Source organism: Prenolepis imparis, unplaced genomic scaffold (assembly GCF_030444845.1).
Source record: "Prenolepis imparis isolate NDT839.2.m4 unplaced genomic scaffold, iyPreImpa1.0 SCAF_15, whole genome shotgun sequence".
Taxonomy (NCBI): Eukaryota; Metazoa; Arthropoda; class Insecta; order Hymenoptera; family Formicidae; genus Prenolepis; species Prenolepis imparis.
The window spans coordinates 772,072-792,749 of record NW_028141173.1 but is presented as its reverse complement, the minus strand read 5'-3'; the positions used below and the strand labels follow the sequence as shown (position 1 = coordinate 792,749).

The 20,678-nt window shown below is 29.5% G+C and overlaps 4 protein-coding genes across 6 annotated transcripts; 1 reads left to right on the top strand and 3 right to left on the bottom strand.

Annotated features, from left to right (window-relative positions):
- The first annotated feature begins 417 nt into the window (after nucleotides 1-417).
- On the top strand, nucleotides 418-1,696 carry LOC145946198 (mevalonate kinase-like). Its single transcript, XM_083055722.1, has 2 exons — nucleotides 418-1,323; nucleotides 1,439-1,696. The coding sequence occupies exons 1-2, from the start codon at nucleotides 418-420 to the stop codon at nucleotides 1,694-1,696; spliced, it is 1,164 nt and encodes a 387-aa protein (XP_082911848.1).
- A 3,626-nt stretch (nucleotides 1,697-5,322) lies between these two features.
- On the bottom strand, nucleotides 5,323-8,862 carry LOC145946089 (peptidyl-alpha-hydroxyglycine alpha-amidating lyase 2-like). Of its 3 annotated transcripts, none has more exons than XM_083055490.1 (8): nucleotides 8,693-8,862; nucleotides 7,985-8,154; nucleotides 7,339-7,496; nucleotides 6,751-6,946; nucleotides 6,436-6,628; nucleotides 5,928-6,116; nucleotides 5,621-5,730; nucleotides 5,323-5,481 (listed from the first exon to the last, which is right to left on the bottom strand). In XM_083055490.1, exons 2-8 carry the CDS (start codon nucleotides 8,135-8,137, stop codon nucleotides 5,374-5,376), a joined length of 1,107 nt encoding a protein of 368 aa, XP_082911616.1. In that variant the 5' UTR covers nucleotides 8,138-8,154; nucleotides 8,693-8,862; the 3' UTR covers nucleotides 5,323-5,373. The 3 variants fall into 3 exon arrangements, with proteins under 3 accessions (XP_082911616.1, XP_082911614.1, XP_082911615.1); XM_083055488.1 differs by having other exon boundaries at nucleotides 7,985-8,242; nucleotides 8,693-8,861; XM_083055489.1 differs by lacking the exon at nucleotides 8,693-8,862 and adding an exon at nucleotides 8,657-8,674 and having other exon boundaries at nucleotides 7,985-8,242.
- Nucleotides 8,863-9,184: 322 nt separating this feature from the next.
- On the bottom strand, nucleotides 9,185-11,193 carry LOC145946090 (uncharacterized). Its single transcript, XM_083055491.1, has 4 exons — nucleotides 11,056-11,193; nucleotides 10,704-10,829; nucleotides 9,995-10,216; nucleotides 9,185-9,523 (listed from the first exon to the last, which is right to left on the bottom strand). Exons 1-3 carry the CDS (start codon nucleotides 11,080-11,082, stop codon nucleotides 10,031-10,033), a joined length of 339 nt encoding a protein of 112 aa, XP_082911617.1. The 5' UTR covers nucleotides 11,083-11,193; the 3' UTR covers nucleotides 9,185-9,523; nucleotides 9,995-10,030.
- Nucleotides 11,194-11,948: 755 nt separating this feature from the next.
- LOC145946197 (mevalonate kinase-like) lies at nucleotides 11,949-13,250 on the bottom strand. Its single transcript, XM_083055721.1, has 2 exons — nucleotides 12,351-13,250; nucleotides 11,949-12,203 (listed from the first exon to the last, which is right to left on the bottom strand). Exons 1-2 carry the CDS (start codon nucleotides 13,248-13,250, stop codon nucleotides 11,949-11,951), a joined length of 1,155 nt encoding a protein of 384 aa, XP_082911847.1.
- Nucleotides 13,251-20,678: the final 7,428 nt, after the last annotated feature.

Here is a 20,678-nt window from a genome sequence, read left to right as displayed (position 1 = left end):
ATTTTAATAGTTGAAAATAGTGTATCTATTACTCAGGTTTTTTCTGCACGTAAAACCTTGAAAATAGAAGCAAAGACAATTTATGATTATTTTGTTAACAACAATGGAAAACAATGGGAAAAAATGAGAATTTGATTGAATTTAACAATAAGTGCAGTCCTTTTGTAATATAAATTCGCTGACATATTGATAAATTATTCATGTCACAGATCTACTATCTGACGTTACACATTTCTAATTTATATAGAATAGCTTATAAAATAAAAGGGAACAACCAATATCGTCTCGGTGACTTTCATCACGTTACATAAATATATTTAATCTTGATAAGAATTATAACATCGATTTTCTGATGATCAACACTGTTTAACGTTGCATCAATCTTTTTGAAGAGCAGAGATTTTTATTTGTAAAAAAATGATTGGTAATAAGTTTAAAATTTCCGCACCGGGCAGTTTGATTTTATACGGGGAACATATGATAATGTATGAAAAACATGTCGTGACAGCTAGCTTGGATCTTCGTACTACAATCGAATTCTATGAACTGAGTAATTCAAGAAACACAATTGAGATAGAGTTTCCCGATGTCAATTTAGCATTGAACTTACCTTTAGATTTGTTTTTAAGTTTTTTTTTGGATGATAAATACTTTAATCCGATAACGGATCATATCTTGTTGCTTAGGCATGTGCAATACTTTATCACCTCAAACGGTATGTGGACCACATACGAGCAGAAATTTAGCTTACAAACCTTCTTTTTCCTATTACTTTATATTGTATATAAGGAGGAGGTCGTCATAAAATCTTTTCACGTGCACTTGACCACGGAATTACCCATCAAAGCGGGTTTCGGCAGTTCAACATCGTTCGCGGTTTGTCTCGCGGCGTGTTTTCTGCATTGGGCACGTCTTCAGAGAGGTGCACACTGTATATTTAATAAGGAAGAATTAGATGATATCTCAGAATACGTTGGATACTGCGAGGAAGTTGTACCAAAATATACACTCGGGATGTACCACGAAGTATCCACATACGGTCAAATAGTCAAATTTCAATACAATATTGAGGAAGGTTTCAATATTAAGCTCTTGAAAGTGCCGAGAATGAAGATATTGCTGATCGACTCGAGAATTCGCCGAAATAAGTATCAACAGATGGAGATAATGGCTAGAATATATTCTTCTGCCGGATTCGTCACAAACACTCTGAATAAGATCGACAAAATATCAAAGAAAGCCAGTTACCACCTTGCTCATATTTATGATATTCAACAAAGTAACAATTTAAACGTATTAAGGGAAATTTATTTATCATTGAATGTAAGTTTTTTTTGCGACTTTTCATATTATATATACTTTGTTACGTATTTTTGAATAGTGTACTGTGCATTTACAACAAACTCAAATATCGTTTCTTAATTTCTTAATTTTGCAGGCCTTCAGTCACGTAAATCAAAAACATCTTTCTGAAGAATTAGGAATGTCGCATCCAAATTTGGATCATATTTGTGCGATTGCGGATATTTATGGATTGGCGGGAAAACTCACAGGTTTTGGGGGATATGCATACATTCTGTTGCCACCAGATGTATCATGGGAATATATTGCGAATATATCTGAACACTTAATGGCAGAGGGTTTTCCTGTCATTATGACCAGTGTGAGTTGCAGTGGAGTGAGAATTGATGGTTGATATTAAAATGATTGATTGTAAATTAAGAAGTAAGTAAGGACAAATAGTTAAATGTTAGAAATTATGTAAGAGATTTATAGTAAATTACTGACTTGATTATTATATTATTACAAGTACTAATAAAGAACGAATAATTTACAATATATATTATAGTTTTATATATATTAATATATATTATAGTTTTATATATATTAATATATATTATAGTTTTATATATATTAATATATATTATAGTTTTATATATTTATATATAAAATAATTATTTATATTGTTTTTTTTATATGCCATTCTATTCAGGTTCTATACAATACTGAATTAAGAGACACGATCATATTAAGTAAAATGCAGCAATAAAATATAATACCAAAAACTTTTTCTTTCAATTCATAAATTCATTTAATAAATGTATATCTTGATCAATGATTATATAGTCTTCTTTCGCGAAAATGTAGAATGTATAATAGATCAGTTGTACATGCAGGGTGAAGAAAAGATTTTTAATTTATACTATCAAACATGAGTAGCATATAAAAAAAATTATTTTAATGACAGTAGCAGTATCTATTTGATATTATCTGTCCTGATAAACTTTCTCCTCTGTCTAGCTTTTTGTTCTTTATTCGTTCTTCTTTTATTTAGATTTGATTTAGATTATTTCGATTTTAATCTTATAATTAGACATTGTGTAAATTCCGCATCGAATACAAATTTGTTATTATCGATTACATCTGAACCGCAGATTCTTTTGAAGAACACGAGCTTCTTCACATGTTAATGATTGTAAGATTCTTTTCAAAAATTCGTTATTCTTGATATTTGTGACGGTTTTGAAATCCTTTAACAAGTGTTTGATCAAATCTTTTTTTTGTAAAACATTTCAAAAATATTTTTTTTGAATTTTTCATTTTTATAAAAGCAGCAATTTTATTTCTTAAAACCTTTTCTTTTTTTCTGTGTAATATAAATTCACAAATTAGTATATTACATAAAGTGTCGTTTATAATTATAGACTGTTGAATCTCGATTCGTACTATTTCAAAAAGTCTGACTAATTTTAAACTGTACTACTAAACATAAAAATAGATTTTAATTTCTTAAAATCTGTTATTTTGCTCTTTAATAAATTCTTAGACTAATATATTACACATAATTAATAGTTTCATTTAAAAATTAGCACTGTTTAATCTTGATTTATACTACTTGAAATAGGCCGACTAATTTTAAATTATACTACTAAAAACGAAAAATTTAAATATTTCTTAAAATCTTTTCTTTTTTTCTGTATAATAAATTCATAAATTAGTATGTTATATAAAGTTTCGTTTATAATGATATACTGTTGAATCTCGATTCATATTACTTTAAAAAGTCTGATTAATTTTAAACTGTACTACTGAACATAAAGTTAGATTTTTATTTCTTAAAATCTGTTATTTTGCTCTCTAATAGATTCTTAGACTAATATATTACACATAATTAATAGTTTTTTAATTATATTATCCATTTTATCTTTAAAATTTAATAGCTCCTATATCGTTTTATCTCTTTCAGGATCAAACTCTTGTTTCTTAATATAACAATTAAAATTCATGAAGAGCTCCACAAAGCATTTTTATCTAGCAAACTACTTATGTACTTACTTATTTTATATCACATTTTTCTTAACGATTTCCTCATCATCGTCTTCCTCTTTAATATAGAACAGTTTTCCTTGATCTTTTTTTGCTAAAACAGATGAGTCTGAAATGAATATGTAAACGTGAAGAAAATCACCGAGATTCTTACGTCGATTTTAGATTTATTCTGTGACAAAAGACCGAAATTATATATGATAGAATTGTGTTAAATAATTTGAGGAATGAACATTGACATTGTGTATATTATATATTTTAATTATGTTATGATACTGCGTCAAAGTATATTTTTTTACATTTGCCGCATAAAAGTATTGTTTGTATATGTTACACGTAAACAAACACACGTACGAGTACATTTTCTGAAAGTGCGACATGTATAAGTACCATATAAGTTGTTATCAATGAAAATAAGATGACGATTGTTTTTTTAAGTAGGAATTTCTAATTATGATAATCATAAGAATAACGCGTTTTAGACATCTTGTATATAAGTTAAAACGCTATTTTTTCAACATTTTACTAAAGCCATGACATAATGACATTTTTCATATCATAAAATCATATAAATGTACAATATATTTTGTTATTATTACTATTTTATTAAAAATTAATAATAAAAATATATATAATATATTTATTATATAAAATATAATATAATATATTATATTTTATGTATGATATATTATATATATATAATATATTTAATATATAAAATATAATATAATATATTATATTTTATGTATGATATATTATATATGTATATAAAATAATATATATGAAAAAAATTAATATTTAATTTAATCAAATATAAATATTTGTATATTCTTATCATATGAGAGATGTCATTCGTATTCATAATAGTAGAATATATTCATGTAATAACTTTGACAATGCGATAGGTATTTGTTCTAATAACGTCATATATAAAAAAGATTTTTACGTTACTATTATTATTATTATTATATTGATGTCATGAATTAATTATTTGCATAAAAATAAGAGAAAGTTGAAACGCAAATAACAATATATATAGAATTAAATCAAAAAGAGCATAAGAAAATTGTATTTTAAGACATATTTACTATTATATCATATTCTTTTTCATATCTGTGTTTTTGCTCCGGAAAGAAACAATCTGATTTGTAAATCTTGTAAAATTTATACTTACATGATACTTATGTATATGTACATGTAAAATTTTTTTATTTTTACAAATATATCGTCTTTTTTATTGGCTTTGAAATATCCTGGAATGTAAATATCTGCTAATGCGTTGGACATATGTATAATTACATGTACTCGACAAACATTATATAATGTTATAATCTTTGTAATAATTATCAATTCTCGATTAAAACAGATAAACATTTCAGGATATTAAGACATTAAAAAAAAGCGAGCAATATTTGTAATAAAAAAATATTTTATTACTTTTATTTCTATTTGTAGATAATATTGTAGAATTAATATAACGCATTTATTTCATTGGTTATAAATTCTCAAATTAACTAAATTAAACCTGACGTTAAATATAGATTAATGATTCACGATCAATAATTCTTTTTTAAATTACATTTGCATGACATATTCGATAGAACGATATTCCTTGTATTAAAACCTAAAACAAAATAATTTTATTTTACAAAACTCTAGTTTAACATGCTATTAATTTGTTCTTTTATAATGTTAATATATCTCAAACCAATATAAAATAAGGAAGATGTAACAATTAAATTTGCATTTTTTAAACACAGAGTTTGCTAATATCTTTACTATTCAATTTTCTTTTTTTACTTTCTATATAGAGATAATTACATTTCTGTAATTGTTCATAAAATATCTAAGATTCGAAGATACGATTATTGCAACTTTAATACAACATTAAGATTTGCAACGTAATGAGATTAATTAAATTTTGCTGCTTTTGTGAATTTAATTTTTAGTTCACTCCAGGATCAGGTAACAATATATGGCATTATAGATGACAGATTTCGGCGCTCAATATATTTTGCAATATTATTTGTTTAACTTTTACATTAGTTAAGTTTGCAGTAGATCGAATTTCCATATTCTATTGGGTCCGATCTCTGATACATAAAGTGCTGTACCATACGGACATACAGCGATGGCATGAGGCAACGCGAAAGACTGAAACAAATATAATAATATATGCTTCTTTTAGAGAGATGTGTGGAGCAGTTTATTTTGAAATATATATTAAGATATTTATAATATAAATGTTTGAAAATTATGATTACATGTATTGCAAATGTAAACCGTAGCTTACCGAAGATTCCGGACCCCAGATTTCTGTTACGTTTCGATTAATCGGATCGATAGTGAAACCTTTGATCGGTATGTTTCCAGTCATACTGTTGACAGCATAAATAAAGCCACCTGAAATTATTGATGATAATAAAAATGATTATAATTTTATTATTATGTTTTTGCTCTGTTTCAAATTAATAAATTTCTTAAATATAATTAGAGTAAAGAATAATGTACTATTTTGGGATAGAATTAAATGCTATATAATTTTTATACAACAATAATCTTGCAATAAATTGTAAATATTTATCATAAATTACACTTACGGTACGACGCGATACCAAATATGCGACCAAATTGCCGATGACGAATGGAATACGAAGGTTCGAGATTTCGATTCATATCGGAAGGTATCACATCCAAGCATACGATCCTCCCATTCTCACGATCAGCGATGCACACTTGTTTATTTGGCAAGATCGTCAGAGCATGCGGAATTCTTAAGGATATCCAACCTAAAAGTGTAAATACATTAATTTTTTATTGAAATATTTTGAGTAATTTAGTAGAGATAATTTGTTTAGTAATATACAGGTGTATATTTTTACAAGCAAGAGAGAATTATCATCTTCTCATTACATTATTAAAAGTAGGTAAATTAAATAATGAAAAAGATAAAATCAAAGAACACTGATTTCTATTCGTGAACCCTTATATTTTTATTAATGTTACCTATAGTTATTCATTGTAAAATTCTATTTTTAAAAATCGATATAAAGGAAAACTCAAGGCAGATTCTAATATTAATTTTAATATTAATAATATTAAACGTACGCTCGCCAATACTGTACAGGGGAGTGCCTCTTTTGTCGAACAGTACTATCCTATTATTGCAATATCCATCAGCGACGACGATCTCGCCACTCGGTAAAACCGCGACCGAGGTTGGTTGGCAAAAATGTCTCATGTCGCTTCCAGGCTCGAATCGTTGACCGAGGACTAGTTGAGGAACTCCGGAAGCCGAATACTGTAATTTATACGGATATAATCAGTCAACAGTAATACTTTTAATAGCAATCACTAACTAACAATTATTAAGACTGTTATTTGTGTCTTAAAATAGGTTCTGTTATGGATCTTTCTACATACCTTGAATACCTGATGAAGAGCAACATCGGTCAACCATATGTTGCCAAGACTATCGATGTGAATCCCGTGTGGTAAATAAAACGTATGATTTCCCCAACCGCGAATAATATCGCCGGTTTTAGGATCTAATGTTAACACTGTGTTACTATGAATAGGGCTTTTGTACTCTTGATATTCTGCATTTTCGTTAAACGTTCTGAAAATTCGCATTAGATGCATTACAATACCCGAGAATATTTTACATTAAAAACTCACTATAAAACATAAATAATTATTATGTATTACATTAAAAATTAAAGAAATTAAATAATTTTTATCAAGACATATAATTAACTTTGCCAATAAATTCAAAAGTTGTGGAACTTACGTTTAAAATAAATTTATCTTTAAAATTATCTATTGTATATTATATATTTCATTGTTTTTTGTTATATAAAAAATATTATATATAATACAAGTATATGTGTTTTTAAAAACTTTAATAATCGTTGCTCTTTTTTCTTATGCTCAAAAGCATAAATTATTTTTCGCTCTTTTATATTGCTATGCTTTCGATTTTCACTTGTTAATTTATTATACGATACTTACTCGTAATTCCACGTTCGATCTCCCCGATGAAAGATTACGGGATTTCCAAATGGGTCCACCGCGACTCCAGAAATTTCGCCGACATTTTCGGGACTTCGCCAGGAATGATTTTCAACGGGATGCAGTGGCGCATAATTGTAGGATTCCGGAAATTGATTCTGATAATGAAAATAATTTATGATTATGATGGATATAATGGAATTATCATGTCATTACGATGTGATTAAAGTATTATAATTCGAGATTTTTATATGAGAGTCTCCCTAATATTAGTCTCTTTAGTATTAAAGATATATGTATAAATATGTAATAAAAAAACGATTATAATCACAATAAATCTTCTTGTAAGTAAAATAAATCAAATTAAACGTTGTAATCGTAAATTAAATTTTCTTTTTCTTTTAATTAATGTTAAGTTATTTTCTTTTTTTGAAATGTAATTACATTATAAAGAAGGTATTGTAATAAATATATTTTAAAATATAATTTTTTAAATATCTTTACTTGATTTAAATTATAAAATAAAAATGGAATGTATGTTGTTTATTAATCTTTCAAGTTTATGTGCGCATATGAACATTGTCTAAAATATTGCGACGTAGCAATTTATTGAGATTATATTTATAATTATTTAATATATACGTACTTGGGAAAGACGATAAAGAGCCTCGGAATCAGCATCGAGTCTGTTGAAATGATTTCCGTCGAAACCTCCATCGATATCAGATGTAACGCCTCTGAATAATACTATCGCAAGCACCGAGAGAAATCGGGGCAACTGATTGTGTTTATCCGCCATCTCGTTATTTTCCTCCTCTGTAAATTTCGCAGCTGATGAGGTCCAAGGCGAGATGTCGAATCGATAGCACACGCATGCGCTCGTAGAGTTTAAATCAACACGACTCTAAAATATAGTTTCGAGAGCAACAAGTATGACAAGAAGAGTCAATTAATCGCTCGATGTGAATAAATGAGAAATAAAAAAATTCGTAATCTTTGCGTACGTAAAAATGTTCGAGAATTCAATGAGAAATCGATGATTACATCAATTATTTTGGTGAATCTCAGAATAATTGTTTTATTATGCAATTCAATATAACATTGTGTAATTAAAAGTATTAGAAACTACAATAATAACAACGCTTGACATAATAGGATTTTATCTGAAGATACATTAAAGGGAGAAATATATAATTGAGATTCTTAGATGAACAGAATAACGTGATAATCACTTGCTAGTGATAACAGTTTAATATATAATAATCATGTAATTTCTCAATTATCTTTTGATATGATATGATTAAAGGTGAAGACGAACAGTTATATTTAATAATAAGACTGAAAAGAAAGATACCAAGCTGACGAGGCACAGCCTTTGTACTCAATATCGTTCAGAACACTATGTCTACTTGAGGATCTTGAGAAAGGACTTGCCGGTAGAATCAGACAGGTGGGCGTCAATCGATATTTACGCGCAGGTGTCCTCATCACTGTCCCCGGAGAAGTGGAAAGGAACACTAGGTAACGTATCCTGGAAACCGTTGACGTCAGAGTTTTTATCTCTGTTCACAGAATAATCAATAACTCTCGGTAAAGTATGGCAATGTTTAATACAGACACGCACATGCGTCGATGCTATCCGCTAAGCGAAAATTAGATGATTGATATAGTAATCAATTTTGATATTATTTTTCAAGATGACGATTTGTCACATAATTGAAAATTTTAGTCACATTTTTGTCAACTATAAATTTTATATATTTTTGTATAAATTATATATTGCATGAGAGAGACAACTATATATATAATTCTACATAGTATAAAAAAAACGTCAAATAAATCTGTATTACATTTGATGAGTCAGAGTCACAAATTACTTCATCAGAACTTTATTAATTACAACGAGCTTATATAATATATAACGCAATAATTATAAATTCTTGGCAGCGTGTTCATCGATGTGCTGATACAAATTATATTGCTCTCGAGTCTTTCGAACACCATTCTCTGAATATGTTATGTAATGTTTCCATTTTCTCCGCAAATAAAGTTGCTAATAGAAAATTACATTTTGAACAATCACATCATATCTTTAATCCGGGGAGTAAACAATCAGCGGAAACTCTAACAATTGCCGATTTTGATTTTACATGAGAAAAATTTGATTTTCTTTGCAATGCCATACCTATAAAAAATGGACGAGTTAATGTTAATTAAAGACAATTCATTTTTGTAAAATTAAATAATTAAAAGTAAGAAATTGATTCAAAAATATTTTGATAATATCTTTTCTTCTATTTCCAATATAATTAAATATTGAACATTTAATTAAAAGGGATACAAAAATAAGAGAATGTAATGTAATTAAAGATTATTAATAAGAATAATAATGAAAGAGAATATTGATGAGATTTTGTTGATAATTAAGGCTAATACATAATACTCTGATAAAAGAATAATTGTATTTTAAAATTAATTTTAAAATGTACATAACGCACGTAATGAACTGAATGGTTTTCGAATTATTTTCAATGCAAATAAGAAATATGTAGGACAAAAATAAATTGGAAAAAACTCGTAAAAATATTACTTTTAATTATAAAAAAAATTTGTGTATGCAACTTATTATAAATTCTTAAAGAGATTTTTAATTCACCTGTTTTTTTCCAGGTTTGGCTTTCCACAGCGCCGTTTACTTATTCTCGATTTCGAGGCTCAACGATGTTTCCGGTTGGGTCCATATGTAGCCTGTGCGTGTCATGCTGCAGTGCGCGTCGTAATATCTTCCTGGTGCACGGCAATAAGACCATCTCGGACAACGGCATCGGAACTTACTGTGAAACTCTTCCTTACACACCTCGTTCCACCAACAGGTCCTCTGAAACGTCGAAAGCTCGTTGTGTAAGAAGCTTTAATCTCTCCTTCAATCTAAATCTAAATTTGGACTATTAATAAAATCTACATAATTTTCTTAATTAATGTTATAGCTATCAAGTATAACTTTTAATCAGTTCACTTTCTTTTGAGTAATATAATTCGTAAATTATATAAAATTGTTAATTTAATGATAAAAACATTTCTATTATCTATATACACATATGATCAATATTTGCAACATGTCATAGTATATAAGTTAATAGAATTTTTTATATATTTTTTAACTTAATTTTTATTAAATCGAGAGAAATAAAATTTCGTTTAATATATAATATAGAGTTGTCTAAGTGTTTGCAAGGGATTTTCTTGCCCTCTTTCTTTGCTATTTCTCTCTTATTCGATTGCTCGTTTGCACAAAATCACAACAAGTAGACAATTTTGTTATAACATATAAAATCGTAAAGTTTTCTCTTTTATAATCGCCTTACCTCCGCCAGATAGCCTCTTACACTTTGGTCGCTATAATTTCTCTTGGTGATTATGTGTTTGGCATTCGTCGAATACACTCTCGTACATAGCGCAAGTATCAATAAGAAACATAGTGCAGTTCTATCCTGTAAAAAAAAATTATGTTTATAATCGTTTATATATACTCTGTATATACAAAATTAATTATCCCTTATAAAAATGAGAAGTTATAATTTTCCCCTTTTAATCCCATTTCGAGTTTCGTAACTAGAATGCTTGCCTATTCACTATGCAACACCTATCGCAAGAATTTGATAAACATTTTGTATAAATTTTCATATATATATGAATGTTTTATATATATTTACTTACATTTTCCCTCATTTTTGCGTAAAACATGTAAACGTCCTTCTCCTCAGTTCCTCTGGATTACGTGCAAAAAGCACCGACAGGATGGCGAGTCCACGCGAGCTGCATTTGCCCGCCGCAGTGTCACTCGTAATGCATTATCCCTACACGATGCAGTTCCTGAAGGGAAGGAGCGACACGTCGAGCATGCGTACATCCCTCTGCGGTACGTATTCTATGCTGATATATCGTTAAGGGTAGGTCAGGCTCTTGCTTATGCGATGATCGATCGTCAGTCGCGAACGTTCATGACGCACGAATTGCACGATTTTTCGACAATGAGAAACAGATTGGCATACAAAAATATATATAAGCTTATATAAGGATCAGAAAAAAGTAAACAAATTTGATAAGATAACCACATATGAGAAAATAATAATATTTATTTGATAGAGCTAAGATTTTCAAAATAAATAGACGTAATGTAGGAAAAAAGGGCTTATGTTGTTCTTAACAAAAAAATTAAAATTTAGGAATTTAATTAAATTTAAAAATGAACCATTTTTTATGCAAAATAAGAATTTTACAATAAATTAATTTTTTCTTCTTAAATATATAAATTAAAAATATAAATAGCTCTCTTATAAAAGTAATTAAATATAATAGAAAATTATTACAATTTTATTTATCGATTTGACGATGAATTATTTTGTTATTGTACATGTGTGTGTTTCTTTATTGCATCTATATTTAGATTATTTAAACTACATTATATGTTATTCATCGTATTATTTCCAAGATTATGTTGTTACAAACGCTATAATTATATATTAAAAACACAAAAAAGTACATTTAATAATAATGAAAAATCAGTAAGTCTGCTAATTTCTTACTAATTCTATTTATCGGCTTGTCCATTAATCAATTCTCACTCCCTCACAATTAATACTGGTAACTGTGATAATGTAACCCTCATTTATTAAATAATTCGAAATATTTATGATTCTTTCGTCTGTAGCGTTTGGTGGTATCAGAATATATAAATATCCACCTCCAAAACCTGCAAGCTTGCCGGCAAATCCATGCATGTTTGCAATCGAGCAAATATTATCAAATGTCCAATTCGACAAATTATTTTCTTGTAAGAATTGTTGATTCTGCATAATGTGTGCCTGCAAAACATGAAAAATGTTAATTATAAAATGTTAGTTTCTAGCAGATAATTATGTTGTACTGGACAATCTTGTTAACGCAGCAAGAGCAAAAAATAAAGCATATAATAAGGTAATATTACTGTTAAATAAAAATGAAAAAGATACCCGTAAATCAATGTAATAAAACTCTTGAAGTTCATTGGGATTTTCGATGGTATTATTAATTGAATTGAGATTATCATATATTGCTACTGCTAGTACGTTTAATGTATTTAATATAGAATCAAACTTGGAATTTTTAAATAGCAGCTCTGCCATTTCTTTCGCTCGTGCGTTCTTACTCTGGACAATATTTGAATTGATCAGTAGAATCATCATTTCTTTGAAATCCATGGTCTGCATAGAATAATTTATGTAACTCGTACGTTGACATTTTGTCATTTGGCCGTATGTGCAAACTTTACTATCGACCGATACAAATGTATACTCTAGCATATTATACTCGCAGAATGTAGTGTAATTTTCAATTTCATTTAATTCTTGATCATTAAATCTCAAATGATCACCAGTCTGTAGCTGCTTCCAATGAACAAAGCACGCTGCGAGACATACCGCGAACGATATCGAACTGCCGAGACCTCCGCAGATGGGTAATTCCGTGGACACGCGTACGCGAAAAGGTCTTCTCTTGAGATCCTCATCTTTAGCGATAGAATAAAACAAGTGAAAGAATATTAGTAAGCTAAATCTCTGCCTGTATGTTTTCCACATACCATTTATACTGATAAAGTATTTTACATATTGCAGCAAACTGATTGAATTTGAATGAATGTTTGCTAAATCTGGATTAGTAAAATAGCTTTCAATTGTTTCTAAAGGTATATTCAACTCTAGATCAATATCAGGGAATTCTATCTGAACGGTTCTTGGCTCATCAGGTAATTCGTAGAATTCGAGATTCGTACGACGATTTAAGCTGGTCGCAAAAAAATATTTTCCATACATCGCCGAGTGCTCTCCGGCTAAAACAATTCTTCCCGGTGCGGAAATTTTAAAATTAATCATTTTTCTTATCAATAAAAATATCTCTTCTTCGCAGATCTGATGTAATGTTAAACGATAAAAAGCAGATAATTAAATTTGCGTAGCTCTTATAAACATTTATTAGAACCATGAAAAATATATATTCTCTTAACGTGAGGAAGCTCTAGAAATTATATTTGTCGTTTCTTTTCGTTCTGTAAATGTTAAAAATGTGTAATGTGTGTTAGTTATATATATGATAAAAATATCTCGTATATGTGTTAGTTATATATATGATAAAAATATCTCGTATATGTTTTAGTTATATATATGATAAAAATATCTCGGTTATAAGTTATCAAATGGATATGCATAAAAATTATGTACTTAAATTAATGTACATACCTAAAGTCTATCTGGTTCTCGTTATATAAATTAGTTTTCATTTATCAATAGATTAATGTCTTGACTTTTTCTTTTAAGGCACCGCTCATAAGTCTTTATATTTTTAACTATTAAATCTTTATAACATAAACAAGATAAATAAAGGTCATTATATAATATTAAAAATTTTAAACATTCGTTATCGCACACAAAACAGTGTTTATATTTCCAGTACACTTTCGAGTCTCAGTTGTGATTGATTTCGTCTCTCGGGGAACATATACTAATAAACATTACACCAAAATCATGACTTTAAATATGAAAGCGGTTCCTATGCGGCGCATTCTTATATTATGTATATTAAATAAAAGAATTTGTACGCTGGTGTCTGCTTGGTACCAAAATATTCTGCAAACAATATACCATCGAAATATACAAGAGATAAATTTTTGGCTCGTCTTAAAATATTAAAAGTCCACACTATGTCGCCGCGAACCCTAGGCGACGCATTCTTATATTATATATATTTAATAACAGAATTTGTACGCTGATGTGTGCATGGTACGAAAATATTCTGCAAACAATGTACTATCGAAATATACAAGAGATAAATTTTTGAATCTTCTTAAAATATTAAAAGTCGACACTATGTCGCCGCGGACCCTATGGTGCGCATTTTTTTATTACGTATATTACTATATTTAGAGAAACCAAAAATTCATCGTTTGTATATTTCGATAGTATATTGTAAAAAGATTATTTTTATACCAAACAGATACGAGCCTACAAATTCTTTTATTTAATATATATAATTTATGTATGCGCAATATAGGGTCCGCAGCAACAATATACCGAATTTTAATATTTTAAGGTGAGCCAAGAGTTCATCGCTTATATATTTCGATAGAATATTGTTTGCAGAATATAATGGTACCAAGCAGATACCAGCGTACGAATTCTTTTATTTAATATACACTAGAACAACACAAGCGCTCGCAACAAAAAAGTATTAGTTTCTAATATTTTAAGACGAGCCAAAAATTCATCGATTATACATTTTAATAGTACATTGATTACAGAATCTTTTGGTACCAAGCAGACACCAGCGTACAAACTTTTTCATTTGATATTCATAAAATAAGGATGCGTCGCATAGGGTCAGCGACAAAAAAGTATTAGTTTTTAATATTTTAAGACGAGCCAAAAATTCATCGATTATACATTTCAATAGTCCATTGAATACAGAATCTTTTGGTTCCAAGCAGACACCAGCGTACAAACTTTTTCATTTAATATACATATAATAAGGATGCGTCGCATAGGGTCAGCGACAAAAAAGTATCAATTTCTAATATTTTAAGACGAGCCAAAAATTCATCGATTATACATTTTAATAGTACATTAATTACAGAATCTTTTGGTACCAAGCAGACACCAGCGTACAAACTTTTTCATTTGATATTCATAAAATAAGGATGCGTCGCATAGGGTCAGCGGCAAAAAAGTATCAGTTTCTAATATTTTAAGACGAGCCAAAAATTCATCGATTATGCATTTTAATAGTCCATTGATTACAGAATCTATTGGTTCCAAGCAGACACCAGCGTACAAACTTTTTCATTTGATATACATAAAATAAGGATGCGTCGCATAGGGTCAGCGGCAAAAAAGTATCAGTTTCTAATATTTTAAGACGAGCAAAAAATTCATCGATTATGCATTTTAATAGTCCATTGAATACAGAATCTTTTGGTACCAAGCAGAAACCAGCGTACAAACTTTTTCATTTGATATTCATAAAATAAGGATGCGTCGCATAGGGTCAGCGGCAAAAAAGTATCAGATTCTAATATTTTAAGACGAGCCAAAAATTCATCGATTATACATTTTAATAGTACATTAATTACAGAATCTTTTGGTACCAAGCAGACACCAGCGTACAAACTTTTTCATTTAATATACATATAATAAGGATGCGTCGCATAGGGTCAGCGACAAAAAAGTATCAATTTCTAATATTTTAAGACGAGCCAAAAATTCATCGATTATACATTTTAACAGTACATTAATTACAGAATCTTTTGGTACCAAGCAGACACCAGCGTACAAACTTTTTCATTTGATATTCATAAAATAAGGATGCGTCGCATAGGGTCAGCGGCAAAAAAGTATCAGTTTCTAATATTTTAAGACGAGCCAAAAATTCATCGATTATACATTTTAATAGTACATTAATTATAGAATCTTTTGGTACCAAGCAGACACCAGCGTACAAACTTTTTCATTTAATATACATATAATAAGGATGCGTCGCATAGAGTCAGCGGCAAAAAAGTATCAGTTTCTAATATTTTAAGACGAGCCAAAAATTCATCGATTATACATTTTAATAGTCCATTGATTACAGAATCTTTTGGTTCCAAGCAGACACCAGCGTACAAACTTTTTCATTCAATATACCTATAATAAGGATGCGTCGCATAGGGTCAGCGGCAAAAAAGTATCAGTTTCTAATATTTTAAGACGAGCCAAAAATTCATCGATTATACATTTTAATAGTACATTAATTACAGAATCTTTTGGTACCAAGCAGACACCAGCGTACAAACTTTTTCATTTGATATTCATAAAATAATGATGCGTCGCATAGGGTCAGCGACAAAAAAGTATTAGTTTTTAATATTTTAAGACGAGCCAAAAATTCATCGATTATACATTTTAATAGTCCATTGATTACAGAATCTTTTGGTTCCAAGCAGACACCAGCGTACAAACTTTTTCATTTAATATACATATAATAAGGATGCGTCTCATAGGGTCAGCGACAAAAAAGTATCAATTTCTAATATTTTAAGAAGAGCCAAAAATTCATCGATTATACATTTTAACAGTACATTAATTACAGAATCTTTTGGTACCAAGCAGACACCAGCGTACAAACTTTTTCATTTGATATTCATAAAATAAGGATGCGTCGCATAGGGTCAGCGGCAAAAAAGTATCAGTTTCTAATATTTTAAGACGAGCCAAAAATTCATCGATTATACATTTTAATAGTACATTAATTACAGAATCTTTTGGTACCAAGCAGACACCAGCGTACAAACTTTTTCATTTAATATACATATAATATGGATGCGTCGCATAGGGTCAGCGACAAAAAAGTATCAATTTCTAATATTTTAAGACGAGCCAAAAATTCATCGATTATACATTTTAACAGTACATTAATTACAGAATCTTTTGGTACCAAGCAGACACCAGCGTACAAACTTTTTCATTTGATATTCATAAAATAAGGATGCGTCGCATAGGGTCAGCGGCAAAAAAGTATCAGTTTCTCATATTTTAAAATGAGCCAAAAATTCATCGATTATGCATTTTAATAGTCCATTGATTACAGAATCTTTTGGTTCCAAGCAGACACCAGCGTACAAACTTTTTCATTTGGTATTCATAAAATGAGGATGCGTCGCATAGGGTCAGCGGCAAAAAAGTATCAGTTTCTAATATTTTAAGATGAGCCAAAAATTCATCGATTATGCATTTTAATAGTCCATTGATTACAGAATCTTTTGGTACCAAGCAGACACCAGCGTACAAACTTTTTCATTTGATATTCATAAAATAAGGATGCGTCGCATAGGGTCAGCGGCAAAAAAGTATCAGTTTCTAAGATTTTAAGACGAGCCAAAAATTCATCGATTATACATTTTAACAGTACATTAATTACAGAATCTTTTGGTACCAAGCAGACACCAGCGTACAAACTTTTTCATTTGATATTCATAAAATAAGGATGCGTCGCATAGGGTCAGCGGCAAAAAAGTATCAGTTTCTAATATTTTAAGATGAGCCAAAAATTCATCGATTATGCATTTTAATAGTCCATTGATTACAGAATCTTTTGGTTCCAAGCAGACACCAGCGTACAAACTTTTTCATTTGGTATTCATAAAATGAGGATGCGTCGCATATGGTCAGCGGCAAAAAAGTATCAGTTTCTAATATTTTAAGATGAGCCAAAAATTCATCGATTATGCATTTTAATAGTCCATTGATTCCAGAATCTTTTGGTTCCAAGCAGACACCAGCGTACAAACTTTTTCATTTGATATTCATAAAATAAGGATGCGTCGCATAGGGTCAGCGGCAAAAAGTATCAGTTTCTAATATTTTAAGACGAGCCAAAAATTCATCGATTATGCATTTTAATAGTCCATTGATTACAAAATCTTTTGGTTCCAAGCATACACCAGCGTACAAACTTTTTCATTTGATATACATAAAATAAGGATGCGTCGCATAGGATCAGCGGCAAAAAAGTATTAATTTCTGATATTTTAAGACGAGCCAAAAATTCATCGATTATACATTTTAATAGTACATTAATTACAGAATCTTTTGGTTCCAAGCAGACACCAGCGTACAAACTTTTTCATTTGATATTCATAAAATAAGGATGCGTCGCATAGGGTCAGCGGCAAAAAAGTATCAGTTTCTAATATTTTAAGACGAGCCAAAAATTCATCGATTATACATTTTAATAGTACATTAATTACAGAATCTTTTGGTACCAAGCAGACACCAGCGTACAAACTTTTTCATTTAATATACATATAATAAGGATGCGTCGCATAGGGTCAGCGACAAAAAGTATCAATTTCTAATATTTTAAGACGAGCCAAAAATTCAACGATTATACATTTTAACAGTACATTAATTACAGAATCTTTTGGTACCAAGCAGACACCAGCGTACAAACTTTTTCATTTGATATTCATAAAATAATGATGCGTCGCATAGGGTCAGCGGCAAAAAAGAATCAGTTTCTAATATTTTAAGACGAGCCAAAAATTCATCGATTATACATTTTAATAGTCCATTGATTACAGAATCTTTTGGTTCCAAGCAGACACCAGCGTACAAACTATTTCATTCGATATTCATAAAATAAGTATGCGTCGCATAGGGTCAGCGGCAAAAAGTATCAGTTTCTAATATTTTAAGACGAGCCAAAAATTCATCGATTATGCACTTTAATAGTCCATTGATTACAGAATCTTTTGGTTCCAAGCAGACACCAGCGTACAAACTTTTTCATTTGGTATTCATAAAATGAGGATGCGTCGCATATGGTCAGCGGCAAAAAAGTATCAGTTTCTAATATTTTAAGACGAGCCAAAAATTCATCGATTATACATTTTAATAGTCCATTGATTACAGAATCTTTTGGTTCCAAGCAGACACCAGCGTACAAACTTTTTCATTTAATATACATATAATAAGGATGCGTCGCATAGGATTAGCGACAAAAAAGTATTAGTTTTTTATATTTTAAGACGAGCCAAAAATTCATCGATTATACATTTTAATAGTACATTAATTACAGAATCTTTTGGTACCAAGCAGACACCAGCGTACAAACTTTTTCATTTAATATACATAAAATAAGGATGCGTCGCATAGGGTCAGCGACAAAAAGTATCAATTTCTAATATTTTAAGACGAGCCAAAAATTCATCGATTATGCATTTTAATAGTCCATTGATTACAAAATCTTTTGGTTCCAAGCATACACCAGCGTACAAACTTTTTCATTTGATATACATAAAATAAGGATGCGTCGCATAGGGTCAGCGACAAAAAAGTATTAGTTTTTAATATTTTAAGACGAGCCAAAAATTCATCGATTATACATTTTAATAGTCCATTGATTACAGAATCTTTTGGTACCAAGCAGACACCAGCGTACAAACTTTTTCATTTGATATTCATAAAATAAGGATGCGTCGCATAGGGTCAGCGGCAAAAAAGTATCAGTTTCTAATATTTTAAGACGAGCCAAAAATTCATCGATTATACATTTTAATAGTACATTAATTACAGAATCTTTTGGTACCATGCAGACACCAGCGTACAAACTTTTTCATTTGATATTCATAAAATAAGGATGCGTCGCATAGGGTCAGCGACAAAAAAGTATTAGTTTTTAATATTTTAAGACGAGCCAAAAATTCATCGATTATACATTTTAACAGTACATTAATTACAGAATCTTTTGGTACCAAGCAGACACCAGCGTACAAACTTTTTCATTTGATATTCATAAAATAAGGATGCGTCGCATAGGGTCAGCGGCAAAAAAGTATCAGTTTCTAATATTTTAAGATGAGCCAAAAATTCATCGATTATGCATTTTAATAGTCCATTGATTACAGAATCTTTTGGTACCAAGCAGACACCAGCGTACAAACTTTTTCATTTGATATTCATAAAATAAGAATGCGTCGCATAGGGTCAGCGACAAAAAAGTATTAGTTTTTAATATTTTAAGACGAGCCAAAAATTCATCGATTATACATTTTAATAGTCCATTGATTACAGAATCTTTTGGTTCCAAGCAGACACCAGCGTACAAACTTTTTCATTTCATATACATATAATAAGGATGCGTCTCATAGGGTCAGCGACAAAAAAGTATCAATTTCTAATATTTTAAGACGAGCCAAAAATTCATCGATTATACATTTTAACAGTACATTAATTACAGAATCTTTTGGTACCAAGCAGACACCAGCGTACAAACTTTTTCATTTGATATTCATAAAATAAGGATGCGTCGCATAGGGTCAGCGGCAAAAAAGTATCAGTTTCTAATATTTTAAGACGAGCCAAAAATTCATCGATTATACATTTTAATAGTACATTAATTACAGAATCTTTTGGTACCAAGCAGACACCAGCGTACAAACTTTTTCATTTGATATTCATAAAATAAGGATGCGTCGCATAGGGTCAGCGACAAAAAAGTATTAGTTTTTAATATTTTAAGACGAGCCAAAAATTCATCGATTATACATTTTAATAGTCCATTGATTACAGAATCTTTTGGTTCCAAGCAGACACCAGCGTACAAACTTTTTCATTTAATATACATATAATAAGGATGCGTCTCATAGGGTCAGCGACAAAAAAGTATCAATTTCTAATATTTTAAGACGAGCCAAAAATTCATCGATTATACATTTTAACAGTACATTAATTACAGAATCTTTTGGTACCAAGCAGACACCAGCGTACAAA

What these genes read in the sequence shown, in the direction of transcription:
- LOC145946089 (XM_083055490.1), bottom strand. Translation starts at nt 8,137, where the DNA reads ATGGCGGATAAACACAATCAGTTGCCCCGATTTCTCTCGGTGCTTGCG. An exon ending in GATCGAACGTGGAATTACGA is followed by an intron (nt 6,947 to 7,338) that starts GTAAGTATCGTA and finishes GCGAATTTTCAG; the next exon opens with AACGTTTAACGAAAATGCAG. An exon ending in CTCTTCATCAGGTATTCAAG is followed by an intron (nt 6,629 to 6,750) that starts GTATGTAGAAAG and finishes TATAAATTACAG; the next exon opens with TATTCGGCTTCCGGAGTTCC.
- LOC145946198 (XM_083055722.1), top strand. Translation starts at nt 418, where the DNA reads ATGATTGGTAATAAGTTTAAAATTTCCGCACCGGGCAGTTTGATTTTA. An exon ending in AAATTTATTTATCATTGAAT is followed by an intron (nt 1,324 to 1,438) that starts GTAAGTTTTTTT and finishes TTAATTTTGCAG; the next exon opens with GCCTTCAGTCACGTAAATCA.
- LOC145946197 (XM_083055721.1), bottom strand. Translation starts at nt 13,250, where the DNA reads ATGATTAATTTTAAAATTTCCGCACCGGGAAGAATTGTTTTAGCCGGA. An exon ending in TTTATTACATTGATTTACGG is followed by an intron (nt 12,204 to 12,350) that starts GTATCTTTTTCA and finishes CATGTTTTGCAG; the next exon opens with GCACACATTATGCAGAATCA.
- LOC145946090 (XM_083055491.1), bottom strand. Translation starts at nt 11,082, where the DNA reads ATGTTTTACGCAAAAATGAGGGAAAAT. An exon ending in ACGCAAAAATGAGGGAAAAT is followed by an intron (nt 10,830 to 11,055) that starts GTAAGTAAATAT and finishes TTTTTTTTACAG; the next exon opens with GATAGAACTGCACTATGTTT. An exon ending in TAAGAGGCTATCTGGCGGAG is followed by an intron (nt 10,217 to 10,703) that starts GTAAGGCGATTA and finishes TCGACGTTTCAG; the next exon opens with AGGACCTGTTGGTGGAACGA.